The following is a 17392-nucleotide window of genomic DNA, read 5'->3' as shown; positions in this document are numbered from 1 at the left end:
TCGAAGCCTTGACTAGAAGTATTTATATATAGAAAATTTTCCTCTAGTGACTCATTTGGTGTTGTTGGTGGCTGGGTGTGAGGCTTTGCTGAAGGTGTGGAGCTGTATAACTGAAGGTTGAGTCAACCACCAGGTTGAAGTCGGTGCCTGCTTTCATTGAAGACGGCAGTTGCCGCTTTTGGGAATGTTATGTAATCAATGGATGGCCACTTTCGAGACATAAGCGCTGCTTTACCCACCATCGGCTTTCCTCAAAGATTGTTTCGCAAGGAAGATCAATTTCCTGGTGAAGCAGGTAGTAAAGAAGAACGGCGCGAAGCGTCGCGTAGCCCGGGATTCGCGGTCAAGCTCGGAGAAAGTTTCCGCTATATTTTCTAGGAGCTGGATATCGCTGCTGAACATAGGGGCCGTTGGAGAGGTGATTAGATGCCGAAAGAGGGATATGACGGCGGTCAATATAAACTGAGCGTGGATCCTGTGGGATATGAGAATTAGCCAACATTGAATAGGGAATATAAGGAGGTCGCCACTCAGCGATAATAACCACTCACCAGAAAGTATGCCAGTTGATGAACCGGCGAACGCGGGCTATGTAGTAAAGCATGGTCCGTGATTCCTGGTAGAAGAGCTCGGCGCTAGAAGGGAGAAAGGACCAGCTTTGTAGAGAAGGAAGGATGGACGCGCTACTTGCTCCGTGGATCTTGCCCAAGCAAAAGTAGTACTCGAGATGTAGGTTGACTCCCCGGAGACTCAGATCGTGTATAGTATAATCTGGCGATTCCTCTGTTGCAAAGACATCAGGCCAACAGCTGTCAGGGTAGCTCGACTTGAGAGCGTTTAGTTCTTCGTCTAGTTCGCGAATGTACTGGAGACGTCTGGCTTCGGATTGAGCTCGACCATGGTCGGAGTAAAGGAGGGTGCAGATTTTTGATTTGATAAAGGCGAGGCGGAGGTCAGACGTGTACAGAAGTTGTTCAGGTGATAGAGGCCGATCAACGAAGAGATTGTCGGATAAAATGTAGTTGTCAGGAAGCTGCAAGTCACAGTCAATGTCATTGATCAAAGGTGGCCGCCCAATGCGCATAGCCAGTTCCTTGTCGACACCATAACAAAGCCAGAATAGAGCGCGTGTATGACGTCCTTCTGCTGCGCGCACAACGGAATATCGGTTTGCTCCAAGACTGTACATGATTCGAATGGCAATGGCTAACAGGAAGTCTGCGGTATTGGTGTGGCCAATGGGTAGAAGATACGTGACCTGGTTGTCCATGAGCTTCGCCTGAACAGCTGTTGCGATTGACTTACGACAATGATCACAGCCTCCAAGGTCCTTAGAGTAGGTTCCTCCACCAACAGCCGGGGTATCAGGGCTAGGACAGTCCGCAAGTAAGAATCTGGGTCGCAATTAGAGAAAGCAGGCTCAAGACGATGTAACTCCGTTATCAGAGCGGTGAACGAGACTAAACAGGCCAGATTGGCAATGTCCGCTGACTGGGCTTGTAGGTCGAGAATATCCTCATCAAGCAACATTTGCAATACTTTAACATTGACAACTGGGAAGACGGAATACAGCCCTGTCTTGATGAATTGGTTGATACAGAGCTGCACCAAATGTCGCGTTGGCCATTGCTGCGAAGTCGCTTTCTCTGAATTGCGAGAGCCTCGGATCCCGGAGGCCGCGGGCAACCCTTGTAGAAACTGATCAACATCGAACTGAGAGCCGGTCTGTTGAGAAATCACTAGGCAGAAGGAATCTCTTTCAGCTGATCCATTGGCTCCGATTCCACACAGGGCAATGAGCCTTTGAAACATTGTCATACTAGTATCGAGATCATGAGGATCTTGTAAATATCCAGCAAGCAAGTTTGCAGGAAGAAGCCGGGATGCGTCGCCTTGGCCAGGTTTCCCGCGTATCTCTTGAGCTGTAATCTGAGCTTCCAGTTCTCTTATTCGTGCTTTGGCTTCGACGAGCTGTCTAAGAAAGCATTAACATCAACAACATAAAACAGGTTAACCCTCCTACTCTTTAAGGCTATTCCGTGTCGGAGGCGATCTCCGTGTGACGGTGCAGCAAATACCGGCATCGCGGCAGGTCTCACAGTCTGGCTTGCCGTTATCACACCGAATCTGTCCATAGTTAGTGTATGGTAAGCGAAAAGATATTGGGAGCGGAGTGCCAAGACCGGGCTATCTGCGTACTTTCTTCTGCTGGCAGAGGTCGCATGCGCGTCGTAACCGGCCGCCGCGTCGTGTCGGAGACGGAGCACTCATGCTGAGCCAACGAGACGCACTGGTCTCACAAGGGTGGAGTTGGTCCAATCGAGATATGAAGCAGAATCGCTAGAGATGATCGAGATAGTTATACTTGGCGATGAGTCAGCGGGAAACGTCTTTCTCCGGCAGCACGTGAAGCAGTTACCCCAGAGGGCAACCAGCCTTGCAGATCGGCCGGTGATCGTCGCTCTTGTCCCTGGCTTGTTTTCTTCTCCATCAATGAGGTCCACGCAATTCATCAGCATCTAGTCCCCCATGTTTCTTCAGCCAGCTTTTTATTTGGACTCCACGGCGCCTTCTTGTCTTGGCACTCATTCAGTGGAGCTGGCCATTTGTTTCAAGCCCTAGATAGTGGCTGACGACGGCGATGACGAGTGAACATGGGAGTAAACCCCGCAACCGTGACGACTTTTCACGGAGTTGAGTTCTCGTTTGGTTGAAGGAAGAGGTATAAAGCCCCAAGGTGTCGCAGCAGGTTGGACTTCTCAGCCTGCTTGTTCAGCAATCATCCAGCCCTCTTCCTTGATTCTTCTTTACTATGCGCTTCCTTCAAGTCTGCAAGCTGGCCGCCATCGCCTCGGCTGGGCTTACCCTTGCCCACCCCGGCGCTCATGAGCCTAGCTCTTTTACCGATATGAGCAAGCGAAGCTTCCTGCACAACGCCAGAAGCACCCTGGACAAGTGCGCCGACAAACTCGAGGCCCGTGGAGTCAATGCCCGTGCTGAAGCCCGCCGTGCAGCACTGCTCGAGAAGCACAGAAAGCGATACATTTCCATTGACGCTCGCGACACCGACAAGGTTGTGAACACTTCCCACCATTCCAACCTTCACGTCACTGCAAACACTCCGGCGGATGAGCTCTTCTCCGAGAACCCCGTCTGCATTCTCGCTCCGGAGGGTGAGATCGGGCCCTTCTGGGTCAAGGGCGAGCTCATTCGCTATGACATTAGCGACGGTGAGGCTGGTATCCCAATTTACCTCGACGGCCAGTTCATCGACATCAACACTTGCGAGCCCATCCAGGATCTCTACTGGGACGTGTGGAACTGCAACGCGACTGGCGTTTACTCCGGTGTGCAAAGCAGCATGAACGGCAACGGCGACGATGACTCCAACCTTGACAAGACTTTCCTCCGTGGAATTGCCAAGACCGATGCGGATGGTGTCGCGGGCTTCAAGACCGTTTTCCCCGGTCATTACTCCGGCCGCTCGACCCATGTTCACGTTGTTGCCCACCTTGGTGCGACGGTTCTACCCAACAACACGCTCACTGGCGGCTATGTTCCTCACATCGGCCAGCTTTTCTTCGACCAGGAACTGGTAAATGAAATCGAAGCGACCTACCCTTACAACACCAACACCGTCGATATCACCCAGAACGCAGACGACCACGTTGTCATCGTCGAGACCGAGGACAGCGATTCTGATCCTTTCTTCCAGTACGCTCTTATCGGTGACTCCGTTGAAGATGGCCTTGTTGCCTGGGTCACTCTAGGAGTCAACGTGAGCGCCAGCCACGACTCGTCCGTCTCTTATGCCGCTACCTTGACTTCCAACGGAGGTGTTTCAAATGATAATGCCGCGGGTGGAGGTGGCCAGCTACCTTCTGGCTCTGGTGCACCTCCTTCGTGAATCCGGGCGTGGAACAACCTCGCCGGGAACTGACCGAGTTTGTTCGTTCAAGAGTATACGTCTGTTCGAATAAGGCGGGCACATTCATTTGGCTCTGTATATCTCATAGGCAGTCTTTCGTTCAATTTAACCTTTACCGATGGCCATGGAACCAGACACTGTTCACCAACATGTAGATTTTGGAGGTTCACGGCTGGTCTAGAATGCCAAGCCAGACTTTCATACCCTATGTAATTGCCAAACGTCCAAAGCAGCAGTCACAACGGGCCATGCACCTTCACCGCTTAGAATAACGCGGTAAGACCTAAGAAGGCAAGAGCAAGCAAGCCCGGGGCCATCATTGTCCAGAGTTTGTGATCCGAGATCGCAGAGCTTACCTAGAAAATCGGATTACACCACTTCCTAAATCCAATTCACCATGGTCGGTGCCATCCGGAGTGCTGCAATGCCTCCATGGAGGCGCAAGGAGAAGCAGCGCCTGGACAAGGAATCCTCCAGTTGCGCCCAATCAGACGGTCATTCTAAAACTCAACCCTCGACCATCGCCTCCCTCCGCGCCGTGGCCAGGCGTTCCAACGACGTTGCAGGAACTGCAGCGACGGACCCTGATTCAAGTACAGACGCTGGCGAGAAGCTGGCGAAGCAGCACGCAGAATTCGGGCCACTCGGCGATCCAGCGCATCTTCACAAAAGCGTTATTTTGGACAGTGACTTTTCTGATCCAGTGGTTGATGACCCCCCATACTTCATTGTTTTGACGACGTATATCAGTTTCCTTGTTGTGATATTTCTTGGTCATTTCCAAGACTTCTTCACCAGATGGTTGCGGCTGCATGCCTGGAAACATCTCAAACCTCAGGACGGGTACGCTTCCTTGTACGATGACTTTGAAAGCTTCTATACCCGACGCATGAAGCAAAGAATTAATGACTGCTTTGAACGACCTACTACTGGCGTTCCTGGCAGATACGTCGTCTTGCTTGACCGGACCACAAAAGACAATATTCGCTTTGAGCTTACCGGTTCCGAAACCAACACGCTGAATCTGAGTTCCTATAACTATCTTGGTTTTGCTCAGTCGGAAGGTCCTTGCGCCGATGGCGTGGAGGAAACCATCCGTCGAGATGGAGTTAGTGGGGCGATATCATATCCAGGGTTCGCAAAGCTGCTAGTCGAGGTAGAGGATCAGATTGCACGATTTGTCGGCAGAGAGGCAGCAATGGTATTCTCTATTGGGTTTGCCACGAACTCCACGATACTTCCAGCTCTTGTAGATTGTGGATGTTTGATCTTATCGGACGAGCTCAATCACGCCTCTATTCGATTCGGTGCCAGGCTTTCGGGAGCGGCCATAGAGGTCTTTGCACACAACAGCATGTCGAGCCTTGAAGAGAAGCTAAGGCAGGCTATATCTCAAGGCCAGCCGCGAACACATCGACCGTGGAAGAAGATCATGGTCACAGTGGAAGGACTATTCTCAATGGAGGGAGCAATGTGCAACCTTCCTAAGATCTTGGAGCTTAAGAAGAAATACAAGTTCTACCTCTTCATTGACGAGGCACATTCAATTGGAGCAATAGGCAGTCGAGGTCGTGGTGTCTGTGACTACTTCAGAGTCGATCCCGCCGAGGTTGATATCTTGATGGGAACGTTCACAAAATCCTTTGGAGCCAATGGTGGGTACGTCGCCGCAAGCAGAGCAATCATCAACAAGCTACGTTGCACCAGCGCTGGCCAGGTATACGGAGAAGGACCAGCATTTCCGATTCTCGCTCAAATTCTCTCTTCGCTTCGATTAGTTGCAGACGAGGATCCCAACAACCCAGGCCAGGGTCCGGAGCGGATGCAACGACTGACATTCAACTCGCGATATCTCAGACTGGGCCTGAAAAGACTCGGCTTCATAGTATACGGCCATGATGACTCTCCTATCGTGCCTTTGATGTTGTATCATCCGGCGAAAATGCCAGCATTCTCAAGGGAAATGTTGCAGCGCAAGATCTCGGTGGTCGTTGTGACTTATCCCGCTACCCCACTGGAGCTTTCCCGCGCACGGCTGTGTGTCTCCGCAGCACATACCAAAGACGATCTTGATCGGGTCCTGGAGGCATGCGACGAGGTCGGAGAAGCGCTACGGTTAAAGTTCTCTTCAGGCATAGCTGGCGGATTGAAGGAACCCAGGTTGGATGGCACAACATCATCCGATAAAAAGACTATTCAACCTCCACGCTGGACATTGGCGGAGGTCATTGAAAGAGGCGTGAGAGATGCAAAGCTCACTTTCTACTGAACAGCGCCCTGGAAGGATCGCTCTTGATTGATCAAGCACTTTGCGTTTCTGGTTCAGATATTTGGTGTAAATCATGGCCCAGAACACATTCATAGGAATAATAGGCCTTGGGCAAGATTTATCATATCATCCTCATGATAGGGAACCTTGGGAAGTCTTGACGAAGCGATTGCAATCGCCACCCAACAGGTCCACGGGGTCTTGCTTGGACGTCTAGATCATTCACGTGATCGGGAGCGGAAGGAGGTTAGGGTTGGGGCCCTCGACCGATCTCCCGCACAAAAGTATCGCCGCCCTCGCTTAGCGACCGCCGACCTGCGAACCACATCCGACTCCGTTGTGTGCGTTGAACTGCCCACAACGACAACAACCGCCGACAACATACATCCCCAGGGAGTATCCTAGAGCAGTGCTCTTCCTTTCGCTGGATATTTTCCTTTTGAACCGGTGACTGTGCAGGATGTCCTCTACCGACCCAGTGGTGCGTACCGCCGCTTCCCCCGATGACTCGACGCTTTTATATCTATGCAACAGGGCAAAAGGCCCTTTCGTGAAGGAGCAATCGCTGACTTGTGTTGGTTGAATTTATAGGTCGTCATCGACGGCAAGGGACACCTCCTTGGTCGCCTGGCCAGCACTGTTGCGAAGCAGCTGCTTAACGGCCAGAAGATCGTCGTCGTGAGATGTGAAGCCCTCAACATCTCTGGCGAGTTTTTCCGTGCGAAGCGTACGTTTTCTCCGATCCTTTCGCGTTTCTTTCAGGTTTCTTCATTGGTGCTGGGAATTTGGTGGCTGGCATGGAAATGGGAAAGAGAAGGAAGCTCGACATAGTGGATGGGATGAAGGATTTAGAGACAAGCATATTAGGAAGACGGCTGACATGGGATTTCGCGACAATAGTCAAGTACCACGCCTACCTCCGCAAGATCACCCGTTTCAACCCTACTCGTGGTGGTCCCTTCCACTTCCGCGCTCCTTCTCGCATCTTCTACAAGGCCGTCCGTGGAATGATCCCTCACAAGACCGCCCGCGGTACCGCCGCTCTCGAGCGCCTCAAGGTTTTTGAGGGTGTCCCCCCTCCCTACGACAAGAAGAAGCGCGTTGTTGTTCCCCAGGCTCTGCGCGTCCTCCGTCTTCGCCCCGGCCGCAAGTACTGCACCGTCGGCAGACTCAGCCACGAAGTCGGCTGGAAGTACCAGGACGTTGTTGCCAGGTACGTATTTTTTTCGGCATTCTGGGGTTGGATGAGGTATTGGTACTGGAGCAGTGGCTAACGTTGGTTTTCCTGCAGACTTGAGGAGAGGAGAAAGGTTAAGAGCAGCGCCTACTACGAGCGCAAGAAGGCTGCTCGCCGCCAACTTGCCCACGCGCAAAAGTCGGCGAACGTTGACGCCAACACCAAGAGCCAGCTCGCTGAGTACGGATTCTAGATTATACCTGGTTGCGCGGCTGGTTGCTTGTGTCTTTGATGGGATGGGTTGAGATCGCGAGCGGTTCTAACTTGCAGCGAAGTTTGGAAGGAAAGCTGATGGACCACCTTTTTTCTTCGCTTTTCCTACCTTGTCATGGGATCCCACAATGTTTCGTTAGCTCGTTATGTTGTGATGCGCATGGGAGGATGGAGAGACCGGTGTCGTCTTTTACAAACAAAAAGTACAATACAGGAGTCGTCTGGGATGAAAAAGGTTGCTCAAAATAGCTGACCCATTATTTCGCGCCGTGGCGGTTTAATCCAACAATTTTCAAGAGTTCATGACCTGCAATCTGCCTTTACATTTCTTCTATTCCACGTTCTATACACGTTATTCCCCATTCATTATGGATAAGTAGTCGAATTATCTCACGTACATGCAGCATCACTACCTAGAGGACATGGCATTGGTGAGACTCCATACTCATGATCATCAATCAGTTATCAATCGAATAATCTACAAGAAACCTTGTGGACTGTGGACTGGAGTTCTCGGCATGATGTCCGCCACGTCTTATAAACTATGACCTCATAGCGTTCGGTACCTAGCTGTAGATAGAGTCTAGCCCCAAAGCACATGCCGGTTCCTGTATTCGAGATCATGTATGCAGTTCTCTTGTTCAGCATCCTGAGGCAGATGCCGTATGGCAGGCCTCAAGATATCGAACTTCGAACCTGAGTACTGATGACCGCTCTTTTCTAAATGATTAATGAATCAACCAGGGCAGCATGAATGTCTCTCTACTCTTAATAGGCGGTCGATCACATCAGCTGGTCGAATAAATTGGAGAAGGCGAGTCATGGATATGGCGGAATGAGAGCGGAAATTGGAGGTAATGGGCATCCTCCGAATACCTTCGATTTTACACCCTTGGAAATCAACTACATGGACGGATTGAGATACTGAGTCATCTTCAAGATCTTATAATCTCCATTTAGAGGTCGCATACCTGAGCTTATTGTCCTGTTCAGAGTCCTCGGAGTAGCTAATGTTCTCCGGATAGACATGGCCTCGGAGAGAGTTTCGGGTCGGTCTCCGCAGTAAATTGAGTGTCTCTTCCCCGCACTCCACCGCACCCGCTCCGCCTGGAAGTGGACTGGGGCTTCTTCAGGTCGCCGGGGTTAGACTCGGCTCTGTGGTATCTACTGTACCAAGACCACTTCCCCTTCTCATTCTGCTTGTGAAACAACATCCCTGCTTCCTATACTCATATTTCTTGCCCTTTTGCTAGGCCTTGACCTCAATGTCCACCGCGAAGTCCCGCCTCTCCAGCCTCCTCGGCCACTTCAGACAGCCTGTTGATGCCAACATTACAGCCGCCCCCGCCCCGGTAAACAACTTCCAGCACAATGTCAATTTTCACACGCTGTCGCCGACATTCTTCCTGCCGAGGGCAGCGGCAATCGAGCCTGATGTGAGTCCCGTTTTTCGTGATATATACTTACACTAGGGCATGGCCTTGAGCTAACCGTTATGCTTGGTTGACAGGCTGAAGCGATCCACCATATCACTGCGAACAACCAAGTGCTGCGGAGGACATACTTAGAGACCGCAAATCGGGCGAGGGGCCTTGCGTATTTCCTGAAGAAACATGGGTATAAGAGGGTTGGGATCCTGTCTCCGAATACGCCGGCCTTCTTGGAGTCGATCTTTGGTATTGCGGCTGCGGGAGGTATTAATGTTGGTATGGTCTCCAGAATCTTGCAAATTGGGACAAGAAATATATGCTAATACTGCTAAAACTGCTCAGCTGTCAACTACCGGCTCAAAGAGGACGACATCGCGTATATATTTACCCATTCTGACGTCGAGGTGATCATCGCCGATCAAGAGCACTTGCCACTACTGGCGTCGTATCGAGAGTCGAAGCCAAATGTCCGTATTATCGTGGATACAGATACGGATGCGACAGAGGGAGAGCTAGCGGGGCCGTTCGACGAGGCCGTTCTCGAGGGCTTGATTCATGATCGGGATACCGGCGCTCACGGCTGGAGTGCCCTTGAGGCTCAATCCGCGTCTGAAGATGATATCGTTGCCCTGGCGTATACTAGCGGGACAACGGCAAAGCCGAAGGGGGTCGAATATACGCATCGAGGATGCTATCTTGCTGCTATGGGTAATATCATTGAGTCGGGGCTTAACTTTCATGGGCGGCGCTGTGGGTATCTGTGGATCCTGCCGATGTTCCATGCTATGGGTAGGACTGAAGCTTGAAAGCTGAAGTTGGTATGATTGGCTGACACCTGAGCTATAGGTTGGACGTTCCCCTGGGCAGTTACTGCAGTTCGAGGAACGCACTACTGTTTGCGCAAGGTCGACTACCCACAAATCTGGAGGCTTCTGAAGGAAGAGCACATAACGCATTTCAATGCGGCTCCGACGGTGAACACGCTGCTCTGTAGCTCACCTGAGGCCGTGCAGCTGCCGGAGCCGGTCCACGTTACTGTTGCAGCAAGCCCCCCGACGCCGCATCTGTTTGAGCAAATGACTAGCTTGAACCTCCACCCGGTCCATGTCTACGGTATGACGGAGACATACGGTCCCATCACCAAGGGCTACCAGATGCCAGCTTGGGAGACTCTGCCAAAGAAGGAGAAGTTCGGACGAATGGCTCGGCAGGGACATGGTTTCTTGACTAGTCTTCATGTACGAGTGGTCAAGACTGACTTGCCCGAGGGTACCATCGTCGAAGTGAAGCGAGACGGAAAGGAGATTGGAGAGATTGTCTTCGTCGGAAACATCTGTGCTAAGGGTTACTACAAGGACCCCGAGGCCACGCAGAAGCTATTCGCTGGCAATGTCCTTCATTCAGGAGATCTAGCTGTTTGGCATTCAGACGGGGCGATTCAGATCCTTGACAGAGCCAAAGACATTATCATTAGTGGTAGGTGGTCGCCCGCGCGAGCACGTTCATATCTTTCAGCAGACTGATATCATATAGGAGGCGAGAATATCTCGTCGGTTGCGCTTGAGTCAATGCTGGTCACGCATCCTGATATTCTGGAGGCCGGCGTTGTGTCTGTTCCTGACAGTCACTGGGGAGAGCGCCCCAAAGCCTTTGTTACGGTCAAAGCAGGAAGGCAACTAGAGGGCAAAGAGGTTGTTGACTGGGCTAGGAATACTAGCGGGATTAGCAAGTTTATGGTTCCGCGAGAAGTGGAGGTCGTCGCGGAGCTTCCCAAGACGAGTACTGGAAAGCTTAGGAAGAACGTCTTGCGCGAGTGGGCGAAAGGGGCGAGTCGCTCATGAAGGATGTGTGCTTGATGCAAGGTATCTGGATATATGAACAATGTTAGAGTGTCTCTAGAGTCAATGAATATTAGAGTGAAAGCATCGTTCAATAAGTACTGTTTGGGCACCTGGAGGAGCCCCGCGGACTGACGAGCGGGATCGGGATGGGCATTGCAGCGCTTATTCGGTGAATGACCAGGTGAAGCAGACTGTGAACTGGCGATATGAGGTCGTTATCGAATCGCTTATAAGCCAGCCTGATTTCCAGTTGTCACAAGCTGTCAAATCAGGCTGAAACGCAATCAAAGGACTGATCAGATGCTCTATGGTCGTGATTTGATGCTTAGTCGCGCATTGCAATCGACCATCGCTCTTTGACCCCCACCCAGTCAATCTTGCCCATTTCCCTTCTCTTCGCCATTTTGGCTTCCCCAGTCAACTCTTCAAGCGACTTTCAAAGCCTTGTCTCGTCTGGTAAGGCACTCGAAGCCTGACAGCAGGTGATCTCATTTGTGCCCTCCGTCCCGCCTTGAATAGCAGCCGCCGCCTTCCCCATCTACCACTCGTCACAATCACACTCCTCGTCTTAGCTTGCGCTAATAATAACATCTCTCGACCCCTCCCAAATCGATTACGCTGAGCTCCTTGCAAATACGACTGGGATAGACGGCGCCCTTTATTCTCCGACATCATACCCTCCCGTAGCTTCATCGAGAGTTGCTGTTCTTCGGCTCGTTCGGGCCTCCTTGCCATCGCTACCTTTATTGTGCAGTCACCGCAGGCACGCCCAACGCGCATCCCCTTCATAAACCTTTCATCCTCCGACGCCTCTCCTTCGTTCCTCCACGCTTCGAGTCGCTCGACATTCCACCCGGCAACAATCCACTCAATCAGTGACCGATCAGCCAACAAAGTACCACCCAGCCGGGTCAGCAGGATCCTCTGCAGATCAAGTGACGTATCCATTCTACACGACTCCATGTCGACTTGTTGTTTATTGTGAGGTTGAGACAAGCGGACGACAAGGACATACTCTACACCAAACCAGTCCAACCTTTTGGCCATCATGGCTCGCTCCCGGCAGCCAACGCGGTTCTCCAGCGAAGCTCCCTCCGAGTCCTCGACGTCGACTTCGCCGGAACGTGCCGTTGACGATGACACCGACTTCTTCACACTCCAGGCGAACGACTCGCAGTCGTCTATCGGCGCTGCAAACTCCCGTGATTCGAATATCCAGAGCAGCACCGAGGCCGTTCTACCACCGATTGCGTACCTCCCGCCGGAGATCCTGATCTCGATTTTCGCGAAGCTCAACTCTCCGAGGGATCTCCTGAGCTGTCTGCTAGTGTGCCGCATATGGGCCGTGAACTGCGTCGGGCTTCTCTGGCATCGGCCGTCGTGCAATAACTGGGATAACCTGAAGAGGATTACGGCTGCCGTTGGAGAAGAAGACAGCTTCTTCCTCTATTCAGGGCTTATCAAACGGTTGAATCTTTCAGCTCTTACAGAAGAAGTCAGCGACGGCACTGTCGTTCCTTTCTCTCAGTGCAATCGGATCGAGCGTCTGACGCTGACGAACTGCCGTAAACTTACTGACAACGGAGTATCTGATTTGGTTATTGGTAGTCGGCATTTGCAGGCATTGGATGTTTCGGATCTGCGACACTTGACGGATCATACACTTTTCAATGTCTCAGAAAATTGTCATCGACTACAGGGCCTCAATATCACTGGATGCACGAAGGTGACTGACGATTCGTTGATTGCTGTCTCACAGAAGTGCCGACTGCTTAAAAGAGTAAGTTTCCTGCAGGATTCAAGTCCCACGGCTCGTGTTCTGACTATGACAGTTAAAACTGAATGGGGTGACACAAGTCACTGATAGGGCTATCATGTCTTTTGCTCACAACTGCTCATCAATCCTCGAGATTGACCTGCAAGAATGCAAGCTAGTTACCAACCAATCAGTGACCACTCTTATGACCACTCTACAAAACCTGCGCGAACTACGACTTGCACACTGCACGGAAATCGACGATTCCGCGTTTCTGGACCTCCCTAGAAATATCTCGATGGGCAGCCTCCGTATTCTCGATCTGACCGCATGTGAAAGCATACGAGACGACGCCGTCGAGCGCATCGTCAATGCCGCGCCTCGCCTCCGAAACCTCGTACTCGCGAAGTGCCGATTTATCACGGATCGTGCCGTCTGGGCTATCTGCAAGCTGGGGAAGAATTTGCACTATGTTCACCTCGGCCACTGTTCCGACGTTACTGATACTGCAGTGATGCAGCTAGTCAAGTCCTGCAACCGGATTCGGTATATCGATCTCGCATGTTGCAGTCGTCTGACGGATCGGAGCGTTCAGCAACTGGCAACTTTGCCCAAGCTGAGAAGAATTGGGTTGGTTAAATGCCAGTTGATCACGGACTCTAGTATTCTGGCACTTGCACGACCCCCCAGTCAGGATCGTGCGGTCTCGTTCAGCAGCTTGGAACGAGTGCATCTCAGTTACTGCATCCGCCTCACGATGACTGTAAGTCTAATAGCCTCTCGGTTGATTTTTTCATGACTGACTGACTGAACGTTTCTAGGGCATCCACGCTCTGCTCAATAGCTGTCCTCGCTTGACACATCTCAGTCTCACTGGAGTTGCGTCCTTCTTACGAGAGGAGCTCACGGTATTCTGTCGTGAAGCCCCCGCCGAGTTCACACGCCAGCAGCGCGAAGTTTTCTGTGTCTTCAGTGGTGAAGGCGTCAACAACCTTCGCGATTACCTGAACAAGGAATCTGCCCCTCAGCGGGATCTCAACGAGGCCACCATGTACGATGACGATGAAGAACTAGACGAGGACGAGGGCCAAGTGACTGGCCTCATGCATGCCACCGCAATTAACGATGACGACTACATTGACATCACACCTCCCCATACTTGATACCCCAGCCATCTGCTTCGACGTGTGATTTCCACCGGTATTCTTTCTTCCTCATCGTTCTCTCGAGCCTGATTTATTTTTTCCAAGTCTGTCAAGCATGTCTTACTATTATAACTGTTATCTCTATGTCTTGTTGAATTTTGGGCCGCGGGACAAGCATCGCCTTCCGAAAACATGGGGCTATTATTGTGTTTTATATGGGTTTTTGCATTGGTAGCGGTTATATGGGATCTCGTGCCTTACTCTTCGCTATTTTTTTTCGCTCGTGGTATATTGTTGACGATTGGCACATATGATGATTCTCTAGCGGGTTCAAGCTGTCCACCGACTGGTGGGAGAATGTAGACATCTATTGATATCCCTTTGAAGAGCAATCAATATACTTTGCTGCTTGCTCACTTATTGCTGAACAAACTAATTCAGTTTAATATAAATCGGGTCGTACGGAGTAGTTCAGGAATGCTGATAGCGTAATCTATGGGTACCGTAATGTCCTGGAAGTCCCCGCTCCTTCCCGCCCCGTCAAGAGTTGATCTCCGCATCTGCACGCTTCAAGCTCTCGCCGACGTCGACTGACAAGTTGAGACTCCTGCAATAAGGAGGAGTCGCGACCTGATGGACTTCAAACCATCGCGGGCGAACCCGCTCGCTTTCACTCCTTGGCCTGTCACCCTCATCACCGCGGCCGTCTACCTAGCCTTGGTGATCCCTCTACTCATCGTCCACCACGTCGTACCATCCGCGCCCAGTTCGAGTCCTGACGGCCTAAACCTCACCGAAGCCTGGAGCGACCTCCAAGTCCTAACAGCCGGATACCGCCCGTACAATTCGCGCCAGAACGACAAGATCCACGACTGGTTGCTGCAGCGCGTCAACGAGATCCTGGACACGTCTGGCCCCGCGATTACCGACGAGTCGGACTCGGAGAAGAAACCAGATACTTTTGTCTTTGACGATATGCGCTCGAATCTGACGTTCACTCGCGATGATCTGGCCGTTTACTTTGAGGGGACCAATATCCTGGTGTATATCCGGGGTGAAGCCGACGACATAGATCAATGGTGGGAGCTGCCTGAAAGACGACCGAAGGGCAAAGGAGGCGTCCTCGTTAATGCGCACTATGATAGTGTTTCTACGGGGTACGGCGCGACGGACGATGGCGTGGGAGTTGTGACGTGTCTGCAGCTTATTAGGTACTTCACGACGCCGGGACATGCGCCTCGGAGAGGAGTGGTAGTGTTATTCAACAATGGCGAAGAAGACTTCCTGAACGGTGCACGCGTTTATAGCCAACATCCGCTGTCGAGGTTTCCGCATACATTTCTCAATCTGGAGGGCGCGGGCGCAGGCGGTCGCGCAATACTTTTCCGCAGCTCTGATGCTGAAGTTACTGCTCCTTATATGCGGTCGCAGCACCCCTTTGGGTCTGTCCTTGCTTCCGATGGGTTCCAGGCTGGCTTGATACGGAGCCAGACTGATTATATTGTGTTTGAGGGTGATTTGGGGCTTCGTGGACTTGATGTTGCGTTTTTGGAGCCGAGAGCTCGATACCATACGGACCAGGATGACACTAAGCATACCAGTATGGATTCATTGTGGCACATGTTGTCGACGGCGGTAGCTACTACGGAGGGCTTGGCATCTGACGAGGGCGATCACTTTGACGGGCCAGCTAGGCATGACGGCAAGGTGGCCAGTGGTACTGGACCGAAAGCTGTCTGGTTCGATCTCTACGGAAGTACATTTGTGCTCTTCCGCCTGCATACTCTGTTTGCCTTATCAGTCACCCTTCTAGTGGTCGCTCCGCTAGTCTTGCTTGTGACGAGCATCATCCTCACCAAGGTCGATAGGATGTACCTTTTCAGGACTTCGGTACGGCCAGAGGCTAGCCTGGAGGTGCTTCCTCTGTACGGTGACCGCGGGATTATCAGGTTTCCTTTCCTGCTTGGGGTTCCAACGGCTGTCACTGTGGGCCTGGCATACCTGCTCACCAAGGTCAACCCACTCATAATCCACAGCAGCCAATACGCGGTATGGGCTATGATGGTATCTGCTTGGACGTTCCTGGCCTGGTTCGTTTCCCGGGTTGCTGACTTTGCTCGGCCATCTGCGTTCCATCGCGTCTATACATTGACTTGGACATTTGTCTTCATGTGGATTCTTCTGGTCATTGCCACGGTATACCAGGACCGCTGGGGCCTGGGCGGCAGTTATTTCATCTTCTTTGCGTTCTCGGGGACGTTTTTGGCTACGTGGATCTCGTATCTTGAGCTCTTTTCCCTGCCGCGGAAGTCCGAGTATGCTAACCAGCTACGACCGGTTTCGAGACGAGCTAGTAGCTATGGTGGCAGCCGGCTTGGAGGGCTATCTGACGATGAGGAGGAAGAGGAAGAGGATGATGATGAGACGCCGACAGAGTCGACCTCGCTGCTGGGTGGTAGGCAGCGAACTACGTTTGCAAACTACGTTCGAGTATCTGCGGGGAATGCAGACCGGTCCGATAGCGAGGAACATCCACGTGGAATCAATGTTTACGGCCTTGAGCAGCGATGGAGTGCTTCCTTACCTAAATGGCTATGGGTGCTACAGTACCTCCTCTCAGCTCCTATCACCCTCATCATGGCCGGGCCCCTGGCTTTGCTCCTGACTAGTACGCTCTACCAAACAGCACAGGATGGAAGCTCTTCGCTGTTCATTTACCTTGCCATTGCGATTCTTACGACGGTCCTTCTGAACCCGGTCCTACCGTACATTCACCGATATACCTACCATATTCCGCTTTTCCTGTTGGCTGTCTTCGTCGGCACCTTGACCTATAACCTCGTTGCATTCCCGTTCTCCGACTCTAACCGACTCAAGCTATACTTCATTCAACAGGTGGATCTCGATACGGGGGTAAACACTGTTTCTTTGACAGGCGTCGAGCCTTTTGTCCACAATGTCGCCGTTGGCTTGCCTAGTGCGGCGGGTCAAAATGTCACTTGCAGTCCGGCCGGCGACAGAACCAAATGCTCCTGGGCTGGAATTCCCCCGCACGTGGTCACAGATGACAAACCCCTGGCGGACTGGGTCTCCTTCGAGATCTCCAACCCCACAGAGAAACCCAACAACGCCCAGCTAACGGTCACCGGCCTAAACACCCGCGCATGCAAGGTCCTCCTCGACACCCCAGTCAATAACCTCCACGTCGACAATTCCGCTTACGACCCTCGCTTCCCATCGACTTCCCCGAAAGGCGTCAAGGAAATCCGCCTCTGGAGTCGCACCTGGGAAAACACGTGGACGGTGGATCTGGAATGGTCCAAATCCGACCTTTCAGATCCTAGTAGTACATCCAGTCCTCTGACGGGCCAGGTCGTCTGCCTCTGGAGCGATTATAATCAGCCGGAAGCAATTCCCGCTCTCGACGAGGTGCGACAGTACGGTCCTGCTTGGGTGGCGGTTAGTAAAATCGCCGATGGGCTTGTGGAGGGGCGGAAGGCTTTTGAGATTAACCCTTAGTCGATACCTATAGTCTCCTACCCTCCTTTATTCTATGCCACTATAGCTTTTCGG

At 52.0% G+C, this 17392-nt stretch overlaps 6 protein-coding genes across 6 annotated transcripts; 5 read left to right on the top strand and 1 right to left on the bottom strand.

Moving 5' to 3' along the window:
- Positions 1 to 98: 98 nt before the first annotated feature.
- On the bottom strand, positions 99 to 2541 carry BDV17DRAFT_65849 (Zn(II)2Cys6 transcription factor). Its single transcript, XM_073764917.1, has 5 exons — positions 2200 to 2541; positions 2024 to 2127; positions 1306 to 1975; positions 552 to 1258; positions 99 to 475 (listed from the first exon to the last, which is right to left on the bottom strand). The coding sequence occupies exons 1-5, from the start codon at positions 2269 to 2271 to the stop codon at positions 232 to 234; spliced, it is 1797 nt and encodes a 598-aa protein (XP_073620527.1). The 5' UTR covers positions 2272 to 2541; the 3' UTR covers positions 99 to 231.
- Positions 2542 to 2812: 271 nt separating this feature from the next.
- Positions 2813 to 3907, top strand: BDV17DRAFT_278856 (intradiol ring-cleavage dioxygenase; the record flags this gene model as incomplete). Its single annotated transcript, XM_073759610.1, has 1 exon — positions 2813 to 3907. The coding sequence occupies one exon, from the start codon at positions 2813 to 2815 to the stop codon at positions 3905 to 3907; it is 1095 nt and encodes a 364-aa protein (XP_073620526.1).
- A 209-nt stretch (positions 3908 to 4116) lies between these two features.
- BDV17DRAFT_65858 (pyridoxal phosphate-dependent transferase) lies at positions 4117 to 6346 on the top strand. The gene has a single exon (XM_073764918.1). The coding sequence runs from the start codon at positions 4326 to 4328 to the stop codon at positions 6195 to 6197; it is 1872 nt and encodes a 623-aa protein (XP_073620525.1). The 5' UTR covers positions 4117 to 4325; the 3' UTR covers positions 6198 to 6346.
- A 30-nt stretch (positions 6347 to 6376) lies between these two features.
- Positions 6377 to 8163, top strand: BDV17DRAFT_250286 (60S ribosomal protein uL13). Its single transcript, XM_073756308.1, has 4 exons — positions 6377 to 6678; positions 6789 to 6924; positions 7098 to 7410; positions 7489 to 8163. The coding sequence occupies exons 1-4, from the start codon at positions 6658 to 6660 to the stop codon at positions 7625 to 7627; spliced, it is 609 nt and encodes a 202-aa protein (XP_073620524.1). The 5' UTR covers positions 6377 to 6657; the 3' UTR covers positions 7628 to 8163.
- Positions 8164 to 8777: 614 nt separating this feature from the next.
- On the top strand, positions 8778 to 11442 carry BDV17DRAFT_65799 (putative AMP-binding domain protein). Its single transcript, XM_073764916.1, has 5 exons — positions 8778 to 9083; positions 9158 to 9353; positions 9420 to 9866; positions 9924 to 10553; positions 10611 to 11442. The coding sequence occupies exons 1-5, from the start codon at positions 8913 to 8915 to the stop codon at positions 10916 to 10918; spliced, it is 1752 nt and encodes a 583-aa protein (XP_073620523.1). The 5' UTR covers positions 8778 to 8912; the 3' UTR covers positions 10919 to 11442.
- Positions 11443 to 11966: 524 nt separating this feature from the next.
- On the top strand, positions 11967 to 17338 carry BDV17DRAFT_278853 (uncharacterized protein; the record flags this gene model as incomplete). The annotated part of the gene is made up of 5 exons (XM_073759609.1): positions 11967 to 12698; positions 12751 to 13437; positions 13496 to 13765; positions 14423 to 16732; positions 16763 to 17338. The coding sequence occupies 5 exons, from the start codon at positions 11967 to 11969 to the stop codon at positions 17336 to 17338; spliced, it is 4575 nt and encodes a 1524-aa protein (XP_073620522.1).
- Between the last annotated feature and the right edge of the window lie 54 nt (positions 17339 to 17392).

The sequence above is a fragment of the Aspergillus undulatus genome (genome assembly GCF_047715775.1).
Source record: "Aspergillus undulatus strain CBS 261.88 unplaced genomic scaffold BDV17scaffold_2, whole genome shotgun sequence".
NCBI classification, from domain to species: domain Eukaryota; kingdom Fungi; phylum Ascomycota; class Eurotiomycetes; order Eurotiales; family Aspergillaceae; genus Aspergillus; species Aspergillus undulatus.
This window is presented reverse-complemented; position numbering and strand designations above follow the sequence as displayed.